The sequence below is a fragment of the Scleropages formosus genome, chromosome 11 (assembly GCF_900964775.1).
Source record: "Scleropages formosus chromosome 11, fSclFor1.1, whole genome shotgun sequence".
NCBI lineage: Eukaryota > Metazoa > Chordata > Actinopteri > Osteoglossiformes > Osteoglossidae > Scleropages > Scleropages formosus.
In genome coordinates, this window is record NC_041816.1 from 25327571 (window position 1) to 25352189 (window position 24619).

Consider the following 24619-nt stretch of genomic DNA (forward strand, 5'->3'; position numbering starts at 1 on the left):
ATAAGCGCCTGGACTCGACGAGTCGAACGCGGGGACGCGCTCAGCACATCGGCACCCAAAGCATGGGACGATTATTTAATATTCATTTCTGGGTTTTTTTTGTCCCCCCCAAAATACAATGTGCTTCCTTCGCCCAATCCTGGCGAAATATATATAGTGCATAATGCGAAGTGCTCGCGTGAAGCACACACCGCAGTATTGCAAACGCGTTCCAGTCCTTGGCTTTGGCGTACGACTCAGTACATGTGACACTTTTCCGAAGATATCTACCGGACCTTGAAAGGCAATGCAAGAGAGAGAAATCGGCGCGTTCAAGTTAAAAAAAAAAAAAAAAAAAAAAAGTTTAATTCTGGAGGGAAGCGTTGACAGCACATCATGTGCGCGCTTTCTGTCCCGCTGAGAGACGGGAGCGCAGTCCGAAAGCGCGGTGGACGGGCGCGTGTTGGCACGGCTCGAAAAGGCACGGCGAGTTGTTGTTTTTTTTTTTTTTTTTTTCAGTTCTGGGCACGAAAGGGACATGGATACATCGCGAGGCTTAAAAAAACGAAAGAAACAACGACTAAATCCACAGCCTACCTTTGCTGTACTGATATGTTTTTACGCAGCTAAGATCACACATATTCTTATAAGACAACCGCATATCCACACTGTTAATAGGTGTGAGGGAAATGAGCTTATCACTTTGTACAAAAGGCACATACATGTTTAATTCAGCTGCCTGGCTCCGTTAGACACAGGGTTGGTTGGAGGGTCTGTCGGATGTGCGGTGGAAAATCCAGCAGACGCCATGGAAAAGTTCGCCCAAGTCCTGCGGAACGGCTTTTACGCGCAGCTGCCCATGGCTTTGACGAAGGAGCCGTCGGGGAGCTGCCTGAAGATGCCCCGCAGGGTCTCCAGTTCCCGGGTGAGATGCTCGACCCTCTTGCGCAATCTCTCGTTGTCCGCCGCCAGCTCGATCACCTTCTGCTGCGTCTCGGCGTTGCGCATTTTCGCCTTGTCCCTGCTCTTCCTCACCGCCACGTTGTTGCGCTCCCTCCGCAGGCGGTACTCCGCGCTGTTCTTGTCGATCTGCTTCTTGGTCTTCCCTCGCTCGCCCCCCATCATCTTCATGGACCGCCCGGGCAGGCTGTTCTGCTGGTGGTGCGGGCTGGGCACCGGAGTCGGGGGAGGGGTTGGGTGGCCCGGCTGGAGGTGCATGGTGGTCTGCGCGCAGTGCGCCACCTGGTACTGAAGGTGCGGCAGATGCTGCGCGTGGTGATGCTGATGAGCGTGGTGCTGGTACGTGGGGGGCATGGAGGGCGGACTCGCGTCCCCTTCTTCTCGGGGCTCCTGCTTGATGGCCACCGGCTTGAGTCTGGTGGCCGCGACGCTGTCGTACATGGGCTCCAGCTTCGACGAGTCCAAGAAGCCCGACATGCAGCCGTACACCTGCTGCTGGTGGTGCGTCACGGGCGCGCCGCCCGCCGCGTGCGCCAGCTCGTACTCGTCGCTCGCCAGCTTGACTTTCTCGGGCTTCGAGCTGTTGTGGAACAAGTCTGCGAGGAACTCGTCGTTGAAGGCTGCGGGGTCGATGTACGCGCTGATATCGATCGAGTTCTCGTTCTCGCAGATCTCGCTCAGGTCTCCGGGGGCCGCGGGCTCCTTGTAAGAGAAGGCACTTTGCGCGTTCGGTGCGAGGCTCGTCATCGGGGGTCGAAACGCGACCTCGTAGATGTTGGGCTGCTCCATCGAGTACCTAAAAGCCGCCAGACATGGTGAAGAGCTCCGGGAATCCAGCTTGGCCGCGGTGCTGGAGAAAGCCGCGCTGGCTGGGCGAGCTGGGGCGAGCGAGTCTCGCGCTGCCGCAGCAGGAGCAGCGGCAGGTGTGTGAGCTGCAGTCAAGAGTGTGAACTGCCGCCGCAGCAGGACGCCTGAACCACCGCGACAGTGGACTCTGAGGGAGGGGGTGGGGAAAAGGGGGTGTGTGGATTGTCAGAGAGGGTCCGAGGTCGTCTTCATCGGACAGCTTCTGCGAACCGCCGTACTGCACTACTCGGGGACTCGTGTGAACTCACCTATTTATGCGCACTAGTGGGTTGGAGTCGCCGCCTCCCGGGTCCTAGCGCCGACCGCATTTGGAAGCTGTCCTGCACCGCCAACAGCAATTATTTGCAGAAATATCTAAAGACGAGACACACACGAGACGTATGTGCAAGTAACAATTATTAAAGCTAAAAGTCATATAATTAACAAATGATCGACTTTAACACTCTGTGTCGTGGTTTTTTAATGTATTTTTTTAGGTGTACTTAAAGTTTGTTCCAAGGCCACTTAAAATGTTTTACCTATTTAGACATTAGGACTTTTTTTTTTTTTTTTACTGTATCTGTTATACAGTAGAAGGTGCGATTCAAACAACGGTCCTTAGTTTGGAAGGCGACAGCGGTAACAACTTCGCTCTGCGCTCCCCTTCTTCACTTGAGAAAAAAGTTGGCTTAACAGCAACTCATCCCCTAAGTACTTTGTTTAAAGTCTCCTCGCCAATTTCATCTCTACACATAATATTTAAATAAACGATGATCTTGTTAATGTAGGTAAACCTTCATACTCGTTACGGCACACGTACGTACGTCATTTAAGATGCAAAGCATTTGAAGTCACGTAGAATTTCAGAATTTGAAACGAATAACTGTTAACAGATAAAAAGACAAAAGATGTTAATAGCCTAAATGTTGGCCAGTTTTGTGAACTTTTTGGTACTCCGATGAGTATTTACGATAAGCCCTCATGGTGCCTTAAAAATGGAAAACGTTGCTTTCAGTGGTAAAGTCAAAGTGTCAACGTGAAATGAGAAAAGGGAAATATACATAATTTGTGTGTGTATATATTATATATATATATATATATATATATACATACATAGACTTTGTAGAGTTATATTACTAAGACTTTGTGATAAATAGATCAATGATCACTGGTGCTTTTCCAAAGCATGAAACTCGTGCCTGATAATACAAGCTCAGTCACGGAACTCCGCGGAAGGGCTCTCCAACATCCATACTTTTAATAGCCATAATGAATAATATTCGGAAACGCGCGCGCGCACGCATCCAAACGCGACATTTGTTCACCCATCCCCAGTTATTGTTCTTACGCACATGTCATAAGCAATGCCTCGCATCGCTCTATATGGACTGCGGGGACGATTCCATGCTTTTGTCACATCCATGCATGATTTCGACGGTTTGGGGAGCGCGACCGTCTCAATCTGGCAGCGCTTTGTGCCGAAAGAGGGAGCGCGGGCGCGCGGGCGCGATGTGCGCGCGACGAGATAGCGCTGCCCCGTTATCGCAAGAAACGAGACGTTTCATTCATCATGGCAGCAGGAAACTCCCGTCTGCGGGTCACTTGTGCAGAAAATGCAGTGGCCATTAATAAAGAGCTCGGGCATATTTTTGCACTCAGATTTGTACATGTTGTTGGCCTGACTAATCCAAAGTGGGAAAAGACGAGAAGCAGATCCAGCAACTGAACCAATCGCTGGGCGAACTCGACTGCAGCCCCTCTCTCTCCAGAGCCAGATATAAGTACTGTAATATTGTTCTGCACTTTGACACACATAATATGCTGCTTGGCTGCTATTACAATAAGCAGAACATTGCAATTGCATTCCATGTCAGACACACAGCGTTATACGTAATATTATATTTTATACGATGCACTTAAGCACGGATAAATGAATGAAAAGTATTTTAGGCTTGTTTTTTTTTTTTTTTTTAAAAAAAAAAGAAGAAAAAAATCTGACTAAGACGCATTTAAAATATGTTTACTCAAAAGTACCATGTCAGAGGCGTTTCTGCGCTACTTGGACGCGACGTAATGCAGCGTCGCGCGCCCAAACCCGTTACATGGTATAAACCTACAGAAACCCTGGTGCGGAGAAAAAAAAAGTTTAAAAAACAATCCCCAGATCATATGCACTGTATGCGAGTAGAAATTTCTGTGCAGCGGTGTGCAGATTTAATCTAACGGCTGCGCACACATCGTAACAAATGAGCTCCGACGCGGACCTGACAGCAGCGTGTCGTGGGCGTCGAATTCGGAACGTGCGACGGGCGACCGTTGGCGACTAACTGGCAGGCGCGCGCCGGCGCTGCTCGCGGCCCGAGAACTCTCTGCGCGCTCCCGCGTCGGGCCAACGGCGTCAGGAACGAGTTCTAACGGAATCACACGGTTCCAGGCAAAGGTCTGAGTCCAGCTGCTGCAAACCAGTTCTGTTCACGAGGCATTTGATTTGGTGAACAAATTAGGCCAGGAGAGCAGCCGACGTGACTGTCTTCTTCTGCTGCACTTCGACTTCCCCGAGATGCAGAGCACGCGTGAGTTACTTTGCTTTAACTCTTCTCTCTACTCTACTGCAGATATTGTGATGTACTGCCATTATTTTGGAGTCCCAGCACTGTAGTGTACAATACTCTTTATAATACCCTTCTCTCTTTAATTTAATTTTGGAGAGCGCTAGACTAATAATAATAGGGATAGGGACTAGACTAATAATAGCAATAAATTACCTTTTACTATGATCATGTTAAAATGTTAGGTTCCCTGTTAAAACATTAATATTCCATTGCCACAGAAGCCCCTGAAAGTTACAACCAAAGCACCATTACTCTATTATCAGGCAAAATAATATATCCCTGCACTCACTAGTATCATTAACAGTTTGTCCAAGTCAGGGTCCAGGTGGTCTGGAGCCTATCCCGTAAGCGCAAGGCACCAGGCCGCTCAGGGTGGACAATGGATGGAATGCCAGTCCATGCAGGTCACAGGAAACATGGGAAATGCCCAGATATCAGCCTTGATTTCACTAGTGTGTCTGTATATATATAAAATATACTTGCAACTTGTTATATATATAATTTTTTTTCATGATGACAAGTGCATAGCTAGTAACACCCAGTGCTTGTCCTTTGAGTTAAGTTACAAGTGGAAATACATTATACTTGGCATTCCACCTATTGTGTATGAAATGTTAGTATATTTTGTGGAATATACCGACGTCACACTTACCTAACTTAAGTAATGTGTTATAAACTCATTAGAAAATGTTTTACGTGGATGTAGGCCTTACAGTAAGGTATCGTCACACAAATTAATGTGCTAACCATTATGTTACATAAATACAGTAAGCTCTCTTTCTCGCACTCCTGCAGATTCTATTTTATTATATATGAGAGTAAAACAGGCTCACGCTTTCGTCGGAACTCAAAATGTTTCGTAACTATGGAATGGGAGCGAGATCCACCCCCTCATCCATGAGCACGCCCTCAGCTTCGGATCCGCTTTTCAATTGGTCGGAGTGGCTGTCAATCATGCCGCAGATTGCGCCGCCTTGCGGGATACGTGTCTTCCATTGGCTCACCTCCTGTATTTCCCTACACGGTTAGGTGGGTACCCTATTGTCATGCGCAGTTCCCGTTCCCAACAAAAAACCTAAGTTTTATTTTTATTTCTGTTGTACTGAAAAAGGATGTAATTAAACCTGCTGTCATCGTTGACCGATTAAGGCTTCAACCGTTTAAGGTAACCTGTTTTTGACTTCATATTGTTGTAAACCGAAGAGTAGGTGGATTGGCGTATCAACTCAGCTGGGACGCGGATTCGCGTGAGGGATTTCCGGGAGTGTTGTGTGGATATCGTTAAAACACGTCGATTAACAGCGGTGTTTGTCGCTTACACTTACTGTAACAGATTGAGCCAGACAGCTACTAACGGCGAGCTCGGTATCCTGCATAAGGCGCATACCCCCCAAAAAACAATGTGTGTGGGAGGGAACGAGCGTGTGATTACGGCACAGTCAGCTGTTCTTAAACGTTGTGGAATACAATGGATGTACTGAAAGTACCATCTCTGTTAATGGGCGGCGAATTACATGTTTTCACTTATACACTTGATCAGCGTAGTTGCCTGGGACCTCTCTTGGGGAGACATTTCCGTGGACGCGGTTGTTGACTCGTGGAAGCGTAAGGAATTCCCCTTCCTCGTGCCGGAGGGGCAGTCGTGACGTAACAACCCGGCAACGCGGCCTCGCTCTGCAGCCTGCTTCCGGCGCGGGACTCCGCCTCGCGCCGCGGCCGGACAGTTCGTAACCGTAACGCAGCCAGATTACCGGTGTTTTAGGTGTGTTAAACTTCAAAAAAGTTTTTTACCAGCTTTTTGGCGCAGCTCTTCTTTTTTTTTTTTCTTTCTTCCTTCCAACATGTCCTGGCTGTGCTTCCAGTGGGACTTGCCTGGTTTAACTGTTTTTTAGGACATGGAACTGCCTCAGCAGAACGAACCTTCTAGATCCACCACTGACTTGTTCTTTTGGTCAATTCCTTTAGGTTTCTACATTCAGCAGTCACTTTTCTCCATGCCAGTGTCCTATGAACACTTTATAGTATCAGCACACACCAAGGTGACTTGCACTGGTAGATACACTACTTACAGGTCGTTCATCCAATGAAACACGCGGTGTGTCACACACACTATGTGTGAAAGGCATGTCTTGGGACTGTGGGAGGAAACCAGAGCACCCGGCGTAACCCCGACAGACATGGGAAGAACATGCAAACCCCACAGAGAGTGAGCGGGGATTGAACCCACGTCCTTTCGGACCACCCAGGCGCTGCGAGGCGGCAGTGTGACTCGCTGTACGGGCGGTGAGCCAAGAGCTTTGTCCGAAAACTCAGCTCCCGCTTCTCCGGCACAGGTGGTACAGTTTTCCACCTGCAGCATCCAGGATCTCTGACCCTTGCGTGACCCCAGGACACGTGAACTTCTCCAGTAGGGCACTTGTTCTCCATCACCCACTCTTTTCTGGGGGAGTAATAATGTTTGGACCCTGTGCGTTTTTCTCACTGTGTTTAGATCTTTTTTTTCTTCAAGCCTCATCGTCATCATTATTGTAGATGATGAAGAGTCACAAGATTTTGGCTGTTTGACAGAATTTACTCAGCTGCCTGACAGCGGAGATGTGCAGGAGAAGTTAGATCTCTCATGGGCAGGTGGGGAACCGCTTGTCCTCTGTGATGACTGTTGATAGCATAGTGGTTAGAGCTGCTGTTTTTTGGATCCAGAGGTCACAGTTTTGAATCCCACTTCCAGCTGTAGTACCCCTGACTAAGGCACTTACCATGAGTTGCTCCAGTAAAATTACCCAGCTTTATAAATGGGTAAATAGTTATAGGTAGATTAACACTGTAAGTAGTTTTGGAGAAAAGTGTCAGATAAATTGAAATTTCTCTCCTCCAAAAGGCATAAAATTTGCTTAAAAAGCCATCAACTTGCAATTAATTGCAAATTTTACACCTTACAGAGGAGAGAAATTTCAATTTACATTTGCTTTTAAGTCCAAATTCTTGTGAAAAGAAGCCTTTATTATATGAGGAAAGCCTGAACTTCAGCTTTTTTCCAGCTCGGTCACTTTAGCTCAATGAGAAGTACAGAAGGGAGACTCTTTGAACCCATGGTCCCTGCTGTAGAGGTAAAAATAAGGGAAAAATGTAGCTGCGGGCAGCAAATCCTCAGATATGAACTTGAGGAACCACATGAGGTGTTTTGGTGTGACGTGCTTGTGTGGTAAAACCTTTATTCCTCTAGTGTGTTGCAAAAGACGTTTGTCTGCTTCTCTAATTTCACATCGTTTAAGATTTCCAGATACCTTTAGGTGGGATATTTGGGGAAGTTTTGACATTTTTAATTGGCTTATGGTTGATTTACAGAGACAGTATTTATATTTGTATCACTGTTCATAGTAAAAATACCGCGCTCATGTCTGCAATCGTGTTGAGCTGGTATTCCATAGATTCCAGGATCGCTGCTGTCAAAACAGTTTACATTTATATATTCAGATGATACTTTTCTCTAAAGAAGGATGTAACTGTAAATACCTTTCTTTTTGCACTTGTAAAAATATTTAAAAATGATGAAAATTGGTATTTATTAAACTGTTTTCCTTCAAAGCAGCTTAAACTGTTAATCTACCTACAGTTATTTACCCATTTATACAACTGGCTAATTTAGGGTAAGTACCTTGCTTAAGGGTAATACAGCTGGAGGTGGGATTCGAACCGGTGACCCTACCAGCTGCCCCTGCATCTAAATGACATAATGTTGCATGTAAAAAAAGTAGTTCGGCTCCACAGGTTTGACTTGAAACAGTTTGGCACGTTTTACATCAACAGCTGTAACAGTTTAGTGTTTGTTACTTTGTAAACAATCCCTGTATATAAGCAGTCCTCAAGTTATAAAGGTCCAAGTTATGTACAACCCGTAGTTGCGAACCACACCCCGTAATGCCCATTATATTAAAAACTATAAATAATAAAGAAAATGGAAAAAGGTGAAAAGCCAGTGAACATTGGAAAAGTGTTTGGCTACAGTCAGTCAACAATCAGGACAATTTTAAAGGCCGAAGTGAAAATAATGGCGCATGTAAAAGGTTCTGTCCCGATGTCTCTCTCTATTATAAATACTACAGTTAGTTTTATTATTACTGTATTAAGTTAGATGTTTTAGTGTATCTAAAGTGTTTCTTTAATGTTTTTTTATGCACAGAAAGGTATGCAGTGTACTATATATTTACGGTTTACAATGGGGTTATGTGCTGCGAAACCCATCGGAAGTTGAAAATTTTCTAAGTCGAAAATGCTTTTAATACACATAGTACACACCTCTGCGTGACAGACTTGGAGATGCGGATCGCTGCTGCTGCCCAGCATCGCGAGAGAGTATCGCTTCGAATATCACTTGCCCGAGAAAAAAATCAAAATTCGAAGTACAGTTTCTACTGAATGTCTGTCGCCAGCTCACCATGGTAACTTGGGGACCACCTGTACCAAGATAAACATTTGACTGACGTTCGATATGAACCATACCTAACTGTTCTGACTTAAAGACAGGCTTAAGAATGGAACTCTCATTATCCGGGGACTGCCTGTAATGGAATGTATCAGAAAATCAGAGCAATGATTGTAATTGTGTATGTTTTCTGTGCTTTGGGGATATTATGGTCACGTGTTAAAGGTCTCCAACATACAGAGTGCAAATTCCCGTGTGTAACCCTTGACACTTGGACTCCTTTGTGTGTGGGCACAGTGTTTTTTTTTTCCTCTTTTCTCCTTCTCCTATATAAAGTTTCTATGTTTTCTATATAAACTTTCTGTTGCAAGAGATGGTGCCATCATGTGGCCAGCTGGGGTAAAAAAAAAAAAAAAAAAAAAAAAAAAAACTGGTGAGCAGTCCCTTTTACCTCAACTTTCTAAATGCTGGCCAACAGAATGAGGGGGGAAAAAAAAAACAATGGAAGGGGACAGGAAAATAATACAAGTCCTTACAAAGATAAGTACAGTTCCATCAGCTTTTGTTGTACCCCCCCCACCCTTTTAGAAAATTCCACTGAAATTCTGTTGTTGGTGTTTTAAAGGCTTAAATTAAACGTGTGGATGTAGCTGCTGCCAAAGGTACTTTGCCAAATATTAGGACTAGAAGTGTAAGTGCTTATGTGACGAATGTCTCTTTTTGGTTTTCTGTTGCAGCACATATTTGCAGGAATGTGCGCTTTCATCGGTCAAACCTTAATATTCTGAAAAGCTTAAAAGGTTTTTACAAATAAAGTACGTGTCCAAACTGATTCTCTGAACAGAATCAGATTTGTAAAGAGGGCTAAGTCTCGAGGCCTCCTGACAGCTGAGCTACAGGAGCTTTTTAGGTGAGGTTCTTGCTGCTGAAGGAGGTTCCAACCGTGAATAAATCGGAGGGATCTCCGTAATTTTTTCATCCTTGACTTTGAACGTTTCAACAGTGCTTTCAATAAAGATGTGACGGTGTAATTTTTTGTGTAATCTTTGCATTATTTCGAGGTAGACGAAGATCAGATCAGATCACATTAGAAGCCATTCATGAAGAAATCCAGGTATTTCCGGAAGGCTCCCACACTTGTCTTACTGTATAAACATTTTAAAATTGAATTTAGGAGCATATGAGCAACTGTGCTGTGATTCTGAGGGGACAAACGACTGAAGGGCTTCATATCTGTCTTCCAGGCTGGCCTGCTCTGTGACGTCTGGAGTCTGGACCTAGTTTTTCGGTCCCTTTCAGGGAAGTATTGGCAGAACCGGAGCCCAAAGTGGAAAGCACCCGGTTGTCACGATGGACCGTAGCGGTGTCAGCGTCATCCAGACACAGGGGAATGGCAGCACAGGCCTGCAGCAAGTGCCCCAGGTGGTCCCCTCAGGCGCCAGGGGAGGTGGTAAGGCAACGCCCCCCAGCAAGGCGAAGAGGTCCGCAGCTGACAAGGAGAGCGAGGAGTACCGGCAGCGGCGCGAGCGCAACAACCTGGCTGTAAAGAAGAGCCGCATGCGCAGCAAACAGAAGGCGCTGGACACCCAGCAGCGGGTCAACGAGCTTAAAGAGGAGAACGAGAGGCTGGAGGCCAAGATCCGGCTGCTCAGCAAGGAGCTCAGTGTGCTGAAGGACCTGTTTCTGGAGCACGCGCACAACATGGCCGACAGCGTGCAGCCGTTGAGCGCCGAGGGCCCGGGGCCCCGCAGCCAGAGCGGCAACCACAACGGCGGCGGAAGCAGCCAGTGAGCGCGTGGGGGAGCAGCGTGGGATGTGCCGAGGGTCTTCCGGGAGCTCGAGGAGTCTGGTTTTCTGAGGCTTTGTGTTGCGCCATATAAACACCTTCTTTAGTTAATGTGACCAACCTTCTGCTTGTTCTGCCGCATCGGTTTGCGTTTTTTATATTTTGTCACAGTGTTAATGTGTCTAAAGCAGTCTTTGAAACGGTGAATAGCGGTCACTTTCATTTTATGCAGCGGCGACCCCGTCAGTGGCGTCAAACTAGGATTGCACATTTTGCCTATACTTTATACTTTGGTTATCCACATACGCTGACAGTGTGATTGTTCCAGGCTTTTTGAAAGGTTTTCCATGGTATGCTACTAAAGGGCTTGCCTTTGGGTCTTCTTTTCAATTTGACATTTTCACAGGAGCTCATCTCAACATTTGTGATGCTCAACAAATTTCCCAGCTAAACATTAGCTTGAAAACCACCCCAGTGGTAAAACAGAGCCCTCATGTAGTGCTGATGGAGTGGAGAACGTGGCTTTACCATTAATTTACCAGGTGTTCCTCAAAGCACGGGGTGGGTGCTGAACTGGTTTTCAGGTTCTCCTGGTCCCTGAAGGCAGCAGGTGCCAAGCAGGGGAGTAGTCGGTCATCAGGTCTCCAAGGTGTCCATATCGTCCTTGTTTCTAATTTCATTTGTCAGTTGCAGTTCTTTGCAGGGAAAAAAATGTTCTTTTGAAAGAAAATTGACATTAATAGGGTAAGAATCACATTTTGTTGTTTTACATTAGTACAGGTTTTAAAAAAAAAAAAAAAAAAAAAACTGGATTCCAAAGCATGTTGAACATTTTTTTCTATTACTCGGTTATTAAACAACCTTCTTTATAAATGCTGTCCAAATATTGTCTTTGCACTGCTCAAAGGAGGAATGAATGTAAATTATAATGTTATGTGGATGGTTGAAACTAAATTCTAATGTGGATGTAATAACTTGTGTAAAGGAAAAACTAAAGTAGGTGTTTCCAGTTGGAGATTTCATTCTATTTTGCTAAACTACGAATGTTGCAGGACAGCGTCGTGATTCTTGTTTTTATATATGAAAAGGTATGATGCATTTTAAAGTAAAATCAAATAAACTTCCTGAAAGTTGTACAACCTTGTTTTCAGGGTGTAATTTAGCTCCAGAAAATAGTTTCGGAAGACTTGGAGGTTGTCAAATAACAATGGTGACGTTATTTCTGTGCTGCTCAGGCGCAGGTTCGAATCCAACTCATGTTGTTTGCATTTCCTCTCCCTGGGTTTCCTCCCACAGTCCCCAGATGTGTGTCAGGTAAACTGGTGACTCCAGATTGCCCCCAGTTTGTGTGTGACTACACAGTAGTTGAATGCCACCCCCACAGGTTCCACGCTCCCGTGACCCTCCCAAGGTCAAGCGGTTAACGAAAATGTGTGAGTGTAGCGAGTGTAATTCCTTCAGTCGAAGACAATGGAATGGACTGTTTACTTAAATTAACTAAACGATAAATGGCGATAAATATTAAAAGGGCTCTTTGATTTTTGAACTTTTGCTAACAGTCATGACACAATAAGTCCAAGACAGAGAGTATAGAGATATATATTTTTAGTAACGTTGAAAGGCAAAGCATTATTTACGCAAGTATATTTGGATAATAATAGTTACACAATCTCAGAAGCTGGTTGAGTAGCCAAACGCTGTACTCAAGTAAAAGTGCATGTCCAAAAAAAATTACAACAACAACCTACGTAAAATGTTATTTCGGAGTGTGGGTGAAGTTCACGTTCACTGAGACTGACATCTGTTGCGACAACACACGTGAAGTGTAGGTATGTGTCATCGAAATAACTTTGCTTTATTGACTTTTAGGTTATATAGTAACCAGCCTTTCTATAAATAAATGTTCACAGAATTCAAAAGTTTCATTTAACATTAAATTACATGAAAGGTAAACTCTTTACAGTTTAGTTCCACAACCCAGTGTTCACTTTCATATGTAAACGCATTAGAAATTTATAACTAAATTTCAATAAGATTATTGATTTTTAAATTATTGATGTCTAATGTGTATACTTTTTATTTCTCTTTTCAAGTATTTAAATTACAGCAAATTATAAGCATTAATGGAAAAAATGTTAGTGCAGGCACCTATAGTAATAAAGCAGGAGGCACACATGGAATAACTGATTTCAGAACTAAAGATCTATAATACAATTAAATTTTCAGAAATTAAAAAACATTTTACGTTTATTCATTTCGCAGATACTTTTCTCCAAAGTGACGAACATTTCATAGAAAATACAATGTGTTCATTACATTGGCAGAAAGAGAGACTCAGATGCAGATGTGTGATTCTTAGTTCAGTTTGTTTCTTTTCACCATTTAAACCAATGTTCATCACAGGAGTAGCTGCATAAAGCTTCATCCGAATACCGACGATTCCAGATCACCATACTAGCAGTTTTTTTTTTTTTCTTGGAGATGCATATAAACATATGTTACAGGAGTAGCTGTGCAAAGGTGTGTCTGGGCATGATCTTAAAGTTATTGTGCATGAACATTTACACCTTACATGAACTGAAGAGATGATGGGAGAAGTGAGTCTGGAAGAGGTGAGTTTTAAGATCCTTTTTAAATGTGGACAGAGATTCAGCAGTTCTGAGCGAGAGGGGGAGACGTTCCACCACAATGGAGCGAGAACCGAGAACCATCGTCTTTACCTTTCGTTCACGGGACCACCAAGCGGGCAGATGTAGAAGAGCATAGCAGTCTGGTTGGCGTGCAGGGATTGATCAAGTCTTGTAGCCATCTGGGAATAGTTGTATTGATGCTTTTGTAGGCCATAACCAGGGTCTTAAATTTGCTCCAAGAAGCTACAGGAAGCCAACATATTCAAAATTTTTAAAGTATTAAAATAAAATTTTTACACATTCTTTCACCGACTTAGTTCCTCGCAAGCGAATGAACTAGGTTGTCAATTCAGGCAGGATGAAGCTCAACTCTGCCTCTGATTGGTCAACATGGAATTCTGTTCCAAACCGTGAATGGTTTCCTATTGCTAGAAAAGTTGGCCAGTGAAATCAACAAAGGAGATCAGCAAAATCATTAAAGTCAGGGAAGTAAAATCATTTCTTTATTTTTTTAAACTTGCTCCATATGTTCAGAGCAGGGTCTCAGACTACAGGTAGCGTATCGAGTAAGGATGGAGTAAAGTAAGCTAACTGCATAAATGACCCATTCCTGCTCTGTAAATTAAGCAGCTTATTTAAGCAGTGAACAAACAATGGCAGTAGTGCAGGGTGGGGAGGGATAGTAAAGGCGAGCCTTTGCTCCGGCAAACATTGGTTAATGACGTTCACTTTTCAAGCCTTCAGCTTCGCTCATTTAACGCATCATGACCTGCCAAAAACCGATTTTACTCTAACTTTGACTTGGTTTTACACGTGAAACAGCATGATTTACACAGACTGTTTTAAGGAAGCCCACTTTGTGTCCTCTGGTGACTGAGAGGAGGATGAAAAGACTTGTATGGCCTATGATTTATAAGAAACAATCAAGAATATTTTTAATTAAACTATTTAATTATGCGCAGGGGTGCGGGGGCGCAATGGGTTGGACCACAGTCCTGCTCTCCGGTGGGTCTGGGGTTCGAGTCCCGCTTGGGGTGCCTTGCGACGGACTGGCGTCCCGTCCTGGGTATGTCCCCTCCCCCTCCGGCCTCACGCCTGTGTTGCCGGGTAGGCTCCGGTTCCCCGTGACCCCGTATGGGACGAGCGGTTCTGAAAATGTGTGTATTTAATTATGCATATGAAATTATTCAATTAGATTATGTCATTATTATGAAATTACATTTTACACTATTTTGGAGGCCAACATTAAAAAGAAATCTTCCTATTTCTACAACTTACATGCACAATTGTATCTTTTTACATCTCAGTGGGTTTTTTTTTTTTTTTTTTACCCAATTCAGCCACATTTCTCTATGGTACTTACCGTGTTGCCATAATATGGTACTCACAGATACTCTCAATTACAGACACTTATGTCCGATTCACTGTTATTACAGCACATAATGAGCATCGTGACGATGTCGGTAGGGTGGCACAGCGAGTAGTGCTGCTGTCTCACAGCACCTGGGGGGTGTGAAAGGACATGGGTTTGATCCCCACTCAGTCTCTGTGGAGTTTGCATGTTCTCTCTTTGTCTGTGTGGGTTTCCTCTGGGTGCTCTGGTTTCCTCCCACAGTTGAAAGCCATGCTGTTCAGGTTCCCCTGTAGTGTGTTTGTGTGACAGAGTGTGTTCCACTGATGTATGGATAAGTGACCCATTGTAAGTAGTGTGTCTAGCAGTGTAAGTTACCATGGTGAATAAGGTGTGTGGGCTGGTAACATTATATAGTATCAATTGTAAGTTGCTTTGGAGAAAAGTGTCTGCTAAATGCAACTGTACAGGTCCGATTTCAGGCTTTTCCAAAGTTCACCAGCCGAAGAAAAACTCAAAGAAAGGGGACCTGCTGCAAATCTGTTCCCAGTCATACAGGCATCCACTGTGCAAACTGTGAAGCCGCGCCCCAGTTCAGCGGTATGGCTCGGCTTTTTATTTACCGTAGGCTTAAACAGGGTTCGAATGTTTTCTCAGCATTACGCACTTAACGCCAAGCCTGTTAGGTCCGGCATGGGGCAAACTGCTCGGCAAACCGTGGGCTCAGGTAACTGTTGTCACGGAGACAGCTGAGGCTTTGCGCGGGCTGTATCGCCGCAACCCATCGGCGGCCGAATCTCAGCGTCGCCGAAACACAGATGTGGTAGCGCGGTCAGGTTAAGCGGTTTAACGTGAACATCTTTGTTCCGGGCATCAGGTGGTGCCGTGGTTAAAGGGGCTGCCTTGCACCTGAAGGGTGCAGGTTTGCATCCAACCTCCCGTTGTAGTACCCCTGAGCAAGGCACTTACTCTGAATCGCTTGCTGCATACATTTGTATAAGTAGCTTACTATTGTGAGTTGCTTTAGGGAAAGGTGTCATCTGAATGGTTAAAAATGTAAAGAAAGTAAAAAAACACGGTATCCCAACCGACCCACATCAGTCTTTCCTTCATGTGTATAATTAGATTTTTTTGCTCCTATAGAGAGAAGAGAGGGAAGACCTGGAGAGTAAATAAAAATCATAAACCAGGTCTTTTTTATTGTCAAAGAGTGACTGTGTGTGTTGTGTGCAGGACGGATGAGAGAAAAACAGCTGCAGAGGAAACACGAAGAACCCAGAGTAACAGAGACAGAGACGGGGAGGGAGGACAGGGCCTCGTAAACACGCACTCCACCGGCGGGCACAAACTGTCCGAAGCGATTAGCAGCGGCGGCGGTGATGTGGGGTGGGGGGGGGGGTGGGGATAGCTGCCTATAAACACGGTAACTGCAGCGTCGTTTCCCAGCACGGCGGAAGGAGAAGGAACACGGTGAACCCTGTTGCCCCACCCCCCTCCAGACCAGGTTTACACAGGAATACCTTATCGCTGCCATTAGGGCATCGGCACATGAAAAGTTCAATGATGCCATGATCAAATGTACACTGAGCAAATTTGCGCTTGGTAAATACTAATTTTTTCCATCGCTCTGAGCTGGTCGGGTAACAGTGTTTAAACTGCTGAGGACAATATGAAAAAAAGTGCGTAAGGTGCTGCTGAACGCCCGCTGGCTATAGAGGAGCCGTCTTTAAATAGTCTGCCTGAGTTAGAGAAGAGGAACAAGCAGGAGGGCTGGGCGTTATGGTCAATGATCTAAAGGTAGCGCTCCCCCCCCCCGACCCCCATCCCCACCCCCACCCTCAGTGGCCTCTGCCCCTGTGCAATGTCGACGTGACTCACTGCAGTGCGGACTGTGTGTTCTCGGTGTGACAGCACGAAACGCCTGGTGAGACGCACGCGAGCACCACGCTCCCCATGGACAGCCGACGTGGCTGGGAACACAGGTGTCATTCCGGCAGAACAATTTTATATAGTTATTTACTCATTTTTGCTGACACTTTTCCCTGAAGCAACTAACACGTACAATTATTTACCCATTTCTGCAGCAGGGTAGAGTAGGGTAACTGGAGCAAGGAGGCAGCTGTAACCACCATGCCACCAGCTGCCCCGAATATTTATATTTACATTTAAATTTATACATTTATTTATGTATGGGGACAGCTGCTAGCGCAGTGATTAGAGCTACTGCCATTGGACCCAAAGACTGTAGGTTTGATCCCCACGTCCGGCTGTAGTACGCCGGTGCAAGGTACCTATCCTAAAAATTGATCCGGTAAAATGACTCAGCTGTATAAATGGGTAAATAATTGTACCCTAAACATTGTAAGTCGCTTTTGAGAAAAGCATCAGCTAAATGTGTTCATTTAGCAGACACTTTTCTCCAAAGCAACATACATCTCGGGACCTGAACAGAGTACACACACACACACACATTTTCAGAACCGCTTGTCCCATACAGGGTCATGGGGAACCGGAGCCTACCCAGCAACACAGGGCGTAAGGGCGGAGGGGGACACACCCAGAACAGGACGCCAGTCTGCCGCAAGGCACCCCAAGCAGGACTCGAACCCCAGACCCACCGGAGAGCAGGAGTGCGGCCCAACCCACTGTGCCACTGCGCCCCCCTGAACAGAGTATTTTCAGTGATTTCACAGCAGAATCCTCCAGGACAAACAGTCCAATAGTGTGTGGATATACTGTGTGTGTGTGTGTGTGTGTGTGTGTGTGTGTGTGTGTGTGTGTGTGGGTGGGGATATATATACACACACACACACATTCCTCTGTCCATCACAAACCCATAAATAGAAAAGGATCCATGTAACATATTAACAAGCAGTGGGTCAACACGGCCGATACTGTCATATCACATATTAACATATTAACAAGGGGCAGGGTTTTATTTTATTTATTTATTTTTTACGGATAACATTGTCTTCAGTAACAATACGTCCTAAGGACAGTTTCACTTGGTCGAAAGGCAGTAAAACACCGTGAAGGGCTCCGTTTTGAATCACTCCTCCAGCGAGACCAAGCCCCGTGCTACAAGACTAGTCCCACCTCGATCCCGTGTATCCTCGCTACAGCGATCTCTCCATCTTCCGACACAGTCAGGCGAAAATGTTGTTTTTATCACGTTTCTACTTTTTTCCACCACCAAAGGTATGCTTTGTCATCCGGCACCTACATTTTTTTCCCCTTGGCCCAGAAGAAAGATGTTTGCCTCTGGCTTATCTTTTGTGCTCGTACCTTATCCGTGTCCTCAAACCCTTGCGATAAGTGTGTTTGTAAAGGACCCTTTAACAGGCCGTCATTTCACACAAGGTAGATACGGCACGTTCGGAGATTTTGGCCTCTTCGCAATGTTCTGGAGCACCTGTACGAGTTTGATCCTTGACATTTGCGAGAAGCCGTTGGCTCTGACATCTGGATAAATATGGCAATGAATGTGAAGTAGAAATTTTGCACATCTACGAATTTATCAAATAACCGAAATATGCTGGTTTGCATCAACGTGAGTTTCAAGGATCACCCCATCCTTTGCCAAGGTAATCAAAAATGCCACAGATGCTCATTAGAGAGGAGAGCACATGGTGGGGTTTGTGTCATATACTCACATCAGGAATTATAGAATTCCCACACTCTGGTAACTTTGCACATAAAAGTGTAATTGTCTTTTTTGGGAGTTCCTTGGATTTCCTTCTTTGCAGCTGTGTTGTATTTGAGTAGTTATGAGTTACAGGCAGTCCCCGGGTTATGAACACCCAACTTACGTACAACCCGTAGTTACGAACCACCCCCCGTAAAGTATATTATATTAAAAATTCGAGTTAAATACAATGATTCGTAATAACAAACAGATGATACTTTGCGAAGCGAGTCAAAACATTGCGTGTCTACAGTGGTTCGTTGGCTCGTGGGCACGTGAGCACAAGGTAGGACAAGGATTTGATTCTTTTTAGTCGGTCCATCTTGCTTTTAACAGTGTCTTGTGTGTTATTGTATTTGGCTATAATGTTTTTGTTTTTACCCTTGAAACCATGGCACGAAAGTGTAAATGTGAGTACATTTCTATGAGATGTACGTTGCCTTGGACAAAAGCGTCTGCTAAATTAATAATCGTAAATGTAAAAGGAAAACGATCACGATTGAAACTAAAGTGGAAATAATACAGCGACTGGAAAAAGGTGAAACGCCAACGAACATTGGAAAAGCGTGAGGCTACAGTTGGTGAACAATCAGGACAATTTTAAAGGACAAAGTGAAAATAATGGAGCATGTAAAAGGTTCTGTCCTGATGTCTCTCTCTGTTATAAATACTGTACGTAGTTACATTTATTATTATTATTATTATTATTATTATTATTATTATGTTAAAGATGTTTTAGTGTATCTGGAAGTATTTCTTTAATGTTTTTTATGCATAGAAAGGTACACTATATACTATATACTAAGACAAACATTTGACTAACTGACGTTGGATTGAACCACATAACTGTTCCGATTTACATTCAAATCCGACTTTAAGACAGACTTAGGAACGGAACTTGTTCGTAACCCGGGGACTGCCTGTAACTGGACTAACAGGTCACTTCAAGAAATATCATAAATCATCTGGAAATCATTGTCATAAATGATTTTTTAATGCCATGTATTCACTGCAAAATAACACGCAGTATTATTGATTTGTACTACTGTACATTTTTACAATAGTAATTTAGAAAAGGATTCAAAAGTCAAGCAGTTGCCTGGTAGCGCTGTTAAATTGGCTGAAGTTGGCTTCCCTGAATGGATTCCCTTTATCTGTAAGCGGGGGCAGTGGAGGGAATGTGCCTTCGTGTATCTGGAGCACAAGGCATAAATAAGTTGGCTTGATAAACTATCTAGGTGGCTGTTACATCTTTACATAAAATCACTTTCCTGAAACAGATAAATTATTTTAATTAAATGTGACCCCTGTTTCGTAATGCCATGTGTCACGCCCGCCAACTCGGTAACAAACAACACCGGCAGCTGATCGGGGTCCGGGCACATAAAAGGGCAGCCCGGACCACAGGGAGCTGCGGAACCTTGTTCGGCCTCGTTATTCACTCGCGCTCCTAGTAATTGCTCCTCGCCTCCTCGCCTCCTCGCCCCGCTCCTCGTACTCGACCTCCCGGCTTGCCACAATTCCTTGCCGGTCTTCTGGATTTCTCGGATTCTACCTTCGGACTACGTTCTCACATCGGTTTCTCTTGCCTGTCTCCTCGACCATGTCTTCTGGATTGCCTCTTGAACAATCTTCCTGTGCTCCGCACTTCGGTGCGGCACACCCGCTCCGGGGAAACACCGTGACACCTTGGCATATCTGAAAATCAATGTATCTGTTTTATATTGAGACCAAGATCAATATTGACATTCTTAATAACTCTGTTCTCATTTAGAAATACGTATAGAATGAAAATACTAGCTGAGTGACTGTGTGTGCATGTGTGACTTCCCTGATGGACTATTGACTGACCCTCTGCCTTGATCCCAGTGATTCCAAAATAGGCTCTGAACCACCACAACCATAGCCAGTGCAAAGAGTTAATGAAAATGGATGGTTACGTGGATGAGGAAGTTTCTGTGTAATGCTAAGGTCCTGGAGCTCTAATATTATTCTAGAACTTCTTATGATATACCCTGCTTTTGTAACATCATTTCTAGTTCCACTAAAATATAGTAGGTGTAGTAGTTCTAGAAGTTTGTCTAATGTACAAGAGTTCAGAAACATTGATTTTTACCTAGAAATTCTTTTGAAGCTCAGTGTTTCTGCAACAGTACATTCACGTATACATTTATCTCCGGTGACATGGTTCTATAGCATTACACCTTCTGGAGGTTCCAGTAAGATAGTTCTGAAACATTAACATTACTGTGAAAGTTCCTCTAAAGTACTGTGGTTTGGAAGTGATTAAATTCCACCAGACACTCTGCCATAATTCTACATGAGACACTAAGAGAAGCTCAATAGCTGCTAAACTGCCTTTAGTGTGTGAGGTTTATTCAGGTGTACTCCATGTGTATCCCATTTTGAGACCACACTTAACCATGAACATCGTCCATCTGGATTGATGTGGAATCCACCTGTCTTCATTTGCACGAGTCGTGAATAAATATTACTAACAGTGAGCAAGCATATGATCTCATGGAGACTAAGCAACTGGCTGTCAAACTTGGAAATTAATTGAAGCAAAAATTAGAGACGTAATTAAATGACTGGCATAGACTCAAAGCTCTTGACATCCAGTTATAACAAAATGGATTGAGTCAGGACCGGATCATTACAAAAGGGAAAAGATATGGCACAACCCAGATACTTCTCGGGTTAGGTTGTCCTACCAACCTGAACAACCAGATAAGGGCAGTTGTCAGTGAAATGACTGAGAGCCTAGCTACAGCACTGATTCATAAAGCTCATTGGATGAAACAGGAAGCTTTCTCTAAGGCATTACTTTGATCTGGTCAATTTGGGAGAGCCTTGTGAGAAGGGCCACCATTGCCTCAGACCTGGAATTCATTAGAAGCTATGTGACAGAACCCATGAGCTTCTGAACAAAGAAGGTTTTCAGTCTGAAAGTGAAATGTATAGCTTGGCCAAATCAAACACAGCCTATCACCCCGGTAGCACCATCCCTTCAATTCTGTGGTGGCAGCATCATGCCATGGGGCTGTTTTTCACCATAAGTGACTCTGAAGTTTTTTTTTTGATCATCAAGGCCAAGATAGCGCTAAATGCAGAAGATGCCACTTGAGAGATGTACATGTATGTTGTTGGTGGAATATAAATCAGTCTCTGAAGGTTATCCAATGCCCAGAACTAAATTCCTTTGAGAATCACTGTATGGGGAGTGTTTGTGTCAAAGAATTAAAATATGGCTTAGCCTTAATTTTAGGTAAGAATTAGTTGAATTATAATGCTTTTAGCATGATACATGTGTTGAATTTATGGAATTGTTGGTTAAGGGGAAAAACATCAACAATGCGATTCTTTCTAATGCAATTTCCAGCGGCCTGTGGAAGAAGTTTCTCAGCTGGATAAACATAACGTAAACATAATCTGGAACAATATTTGAAACATGCAAAACAGCGAAATAAAGCACTCTCACTGCTTAAAGTTCTGTAAGTAGTTAAATCGAATTTCAGTCGTTATTTCAAGATCTAACAAATGAGAGGATCTACACATATGAGATGTATAATTTGAAAAAGCTATGAGTTATTTCCTAAGAAGACATTTTTGAAGGATGATGCCAGATATGTTTATGTAAAATTAACCTCACTGGAGAATTTGGCACACAACCTGTGGACAACATCTGGAAAACATGTCCCGTGTTTTCATTCACGTATGTGTTTTACTTAAGAAAGACCCTAATGGTTTTTATAATTTAGCATAAAGTTGGGGGTATTAGTTTCTGCAATCTTTCATTCTTGGGGCCTCGCTCATGAAATATAGTTGAGCTGAACTGTCATTACTAACAGAGTATCCGGACCCCAGAAGCCAAGAACACTGCGTTTCATTAAGCAGTTCAGATAAGGCAACGCACAGAGGTATCCTTTGATAGCCACGATCGCTGAGCCCAGAATGATGCTCCTCTCCAAAAACATGCTCTCATTCTTGCTCTCTGTTCAGTGGGAAGCAATCAATCTGCCAGATTTTCTAGGCAGTTCCGGTCCTCGAGGGCCACACGGCATCCTGGGGTTTCTTTTTAACCTCACTGATGGGTTTCTTGCGACTGAAGAAGCTGCCTAGGCATTTTGTTGCGAGTGTCAGGTGTCATTCGTTCCCTGGTAGGAAGGTATCTCTGAAACCTGAGGGACCGCAGTCCTCGTGAAGGGGGCCTTCATTAGCTGAGTTACTGCGGTAAAAGAGCCAAGGGGCCCCTCATTGTGACAGGAGCGAAGACCTCGGCACTGACAGAATGCAAGGTATCATGGGGCGAAGATGGGGAAGATGGAGACGATGGGGTGGCACGGTAGCACGGTGAGGAGTGCTGCTATCTCACAGTGCCCGGGTGGTGCGAGAGGACGTGGATTTGATCCCCACTCAGTCTGTGTGGAGTTTGCATGTTCTCCCTGTGTCTGTGTGGATTCCCTCCAGGTGCTCTGGTTTCCTCCCACAGTCCAAAGACATGCCGTCCAGGTTCACGCATGGTGTGTGAGCGACGGAGAGAGTGTGTATGTTCCACTGATGTATGGATGAGTGACCCACTGTAAGTAGTGTATCTAGCAGTGTAAGTCACCGTGGTGAATGAGGTGTGTGGGACCTTGTTCATTGGAAGTCGCTTTGGAGAGAAGTGTCTGCTAAATAAGTGTAAATTTCAGCTGTGTTCAGCCAGCCGTTTGCGCTCCCTGTCACACCCCGTGTTATTTGACACATGCCAAGAGACAAAATTCACACAAGTCGAGAGAAAACTAAAGCAAACATCCTCCCTCTGGGCTGCGGAGAAACCGTGCGTTTGAGGAAAAGCCGTGTTTTCTGGGTAGGCCTCAGAGCTTCTCCCCTTGCTCTGCCAACAATGTGAAATTTGTGCCGACGCAGCACGGGCTATCGCGCGCTGGAGATAAATGGACAAATTAGAGGAAGGGAGTCACCGGGCCTAAGCCCTCGTTCTCCCCGCGCGGAATAAATCTGGGCCCGGGATGCGGTGTCACGGCTGGGATCGCTCACGCCGCGAGGCGATGAGGCTCAGGGGCCCCCAGATAAAATGTCTGGGAAAGACCGGGGTCTGTCTGACAGGAACCAGAGGAGAGTGACATCCCACATCTGCTCCGCTGCTCCTTCGTGCTCGCGGCAGGAATGCGAGCGGCGCGGCGCGGACATGGCACTGAACCCCGGCGCGCCGTCTCGCGCGCCCCGGCGCCGCTCCGTTTCAGGACTCACGTGGTGCTGTTGTTTTGTGCAGAAGAGGGGACTGAACTTTGAAAGCTAAGTTTCAGTGACGGGGAGCAAAGAGCTGGGGGGTATTAACTCGTAACAAATGGCCGGATGCATCGAAACACAAGCGCCGAGAAAGCGCGTCCGCGTCGGAGGGCCGTCGCGCATTAATCAGCGGGAGCGCTGCGTGATGCCATTCGAGAAATATTTTGATTCGCGGCGCCCTGGCGTACAAACAATCGCTAATCAATGCGCGAAAGCGGCCTGGAAGCAATTTCTCTCGAACTCGGAGTGCTGGCCGCTGCGATGTAGAGGGATGCCAGTGCGTACGGGACGGGAAACGACGCAAAAGCGCTGCCGAAAGCCCGGCCGTCAGCTGCCTTTGAGTCGGGTTCCAGTTTGCAGAAGGACTGCGGGAAGCCGCTTCCAACGCCGCTTGGCGTTTCCTGTGAAGCGGTGTGTCCCTGCGTCGTGTTCCCCCCCAGTCCCGCGAAGGGGGGGAAATGTCGCATCAGAATCATCGAGTAATTGTGAGCCATGCGATTCTATTTTTATCAGCTATAACTTGGTATTTTAGTTTCACTGAGCCATAGTGTTCATAAAGAATGGCAGATGAACCAAGATATTATTCACTTATTGAAGCAAAACCATTAATATTATTATTATTTCTATGCTAGGTCTCATCCTCATGACTAAGGATCAGAAACCATTTGACCCGACATCCACGTTGTGGGTATATATTACATTTATTTATTCTGGGGTGTGGTGGCGCAGTGGGTTGGACCCCAGTCCTGCTGTCGGGTGGGTCTGGGGTTCGAGTCCTGCTTGGGGTGCCTTGTGATGGACTGGTGTCCTGTCCTGGGTGTGTCCCCTCCCCTTCCGGCCTTATGCCCTGTGTTGCTGGGTAGGCTCCGGTTCCCCGTGACCCTGTATGGGACAAGTGGTTCTCAAAGTGTGTGTGTGTGTGTTTATTTATCAGACACTTTTCTCCAAAGCAGCTTCCAATGAACTCTATGTAGTGTTATCAGCCCACACACCTTATTCACCGCGGTGACTTACACTGCTGGATACACTACTCACACTGGGTCACTCATCCATTC

At 45.1% G+C, this 24619-nt stretch overlaps 2 protein-coding genes across 6 annotated transcripts; one reads left to right on the top strand and one right to left on the bottom strand.

Moving 5' to 3' along the window:
- Positions 1-734: 734 nt before the first annotated feature.
- cebpa (CCAAT enhancer binding protein alpha) lies at positions 735-1971 on the bottom strand. Its single transcript, XM_018763360.2, has one exon. The coding sequence runs from the start codon at positions 1726-1728 to the stop codon at positions 823-825; it is 906 nt and encodes a 301-aa protein (XP_018618876.1). The 5' UTR covers positions 1729-1971; the 3' UTR covers positions 735-822.
- A 2097-nt stretch (positions 1972-4068) lies between these two features.
- cebpg (CCAAT enhancer binding protein gamma) lies at positions 4069-11993 on the top strand. 5 transcript variants are annotated; one of them, XM_018764045.2, is made up of 3 exons: positions 4069-4358; positions 9886-9934; positions 10065-11993. In XM_018764045.2, the coding sequence occupies exon 3, from the start codon at positions 10171-10173 to the stop codon at positions 10609-10611; it is 441 nt and encodes a 146-aa protein (XP_018619561.2). In that variant the 5' UTR covers positions 4069-4358; positions 9886-9934; positions 10065-10170; the 3' UTR covers positions 10612-11993. The 5 variants fall into 5 exon arrangements, with proteins under 5 accessions (XP_018619561.2, XP_018619556.2, XP_018619560.2 ...); XM_018764040.2 differs by lacking the exon at positions 4069-4358 and adding an exon at positions 5403-5562; XM_018764046.2 differs by lacking the exon at positions 4069-4358 and adding an exon at positions 6899-7025.
- The last annotated feature ends 12626 nt before the right edge of the window (positions 11994-24619 follow it).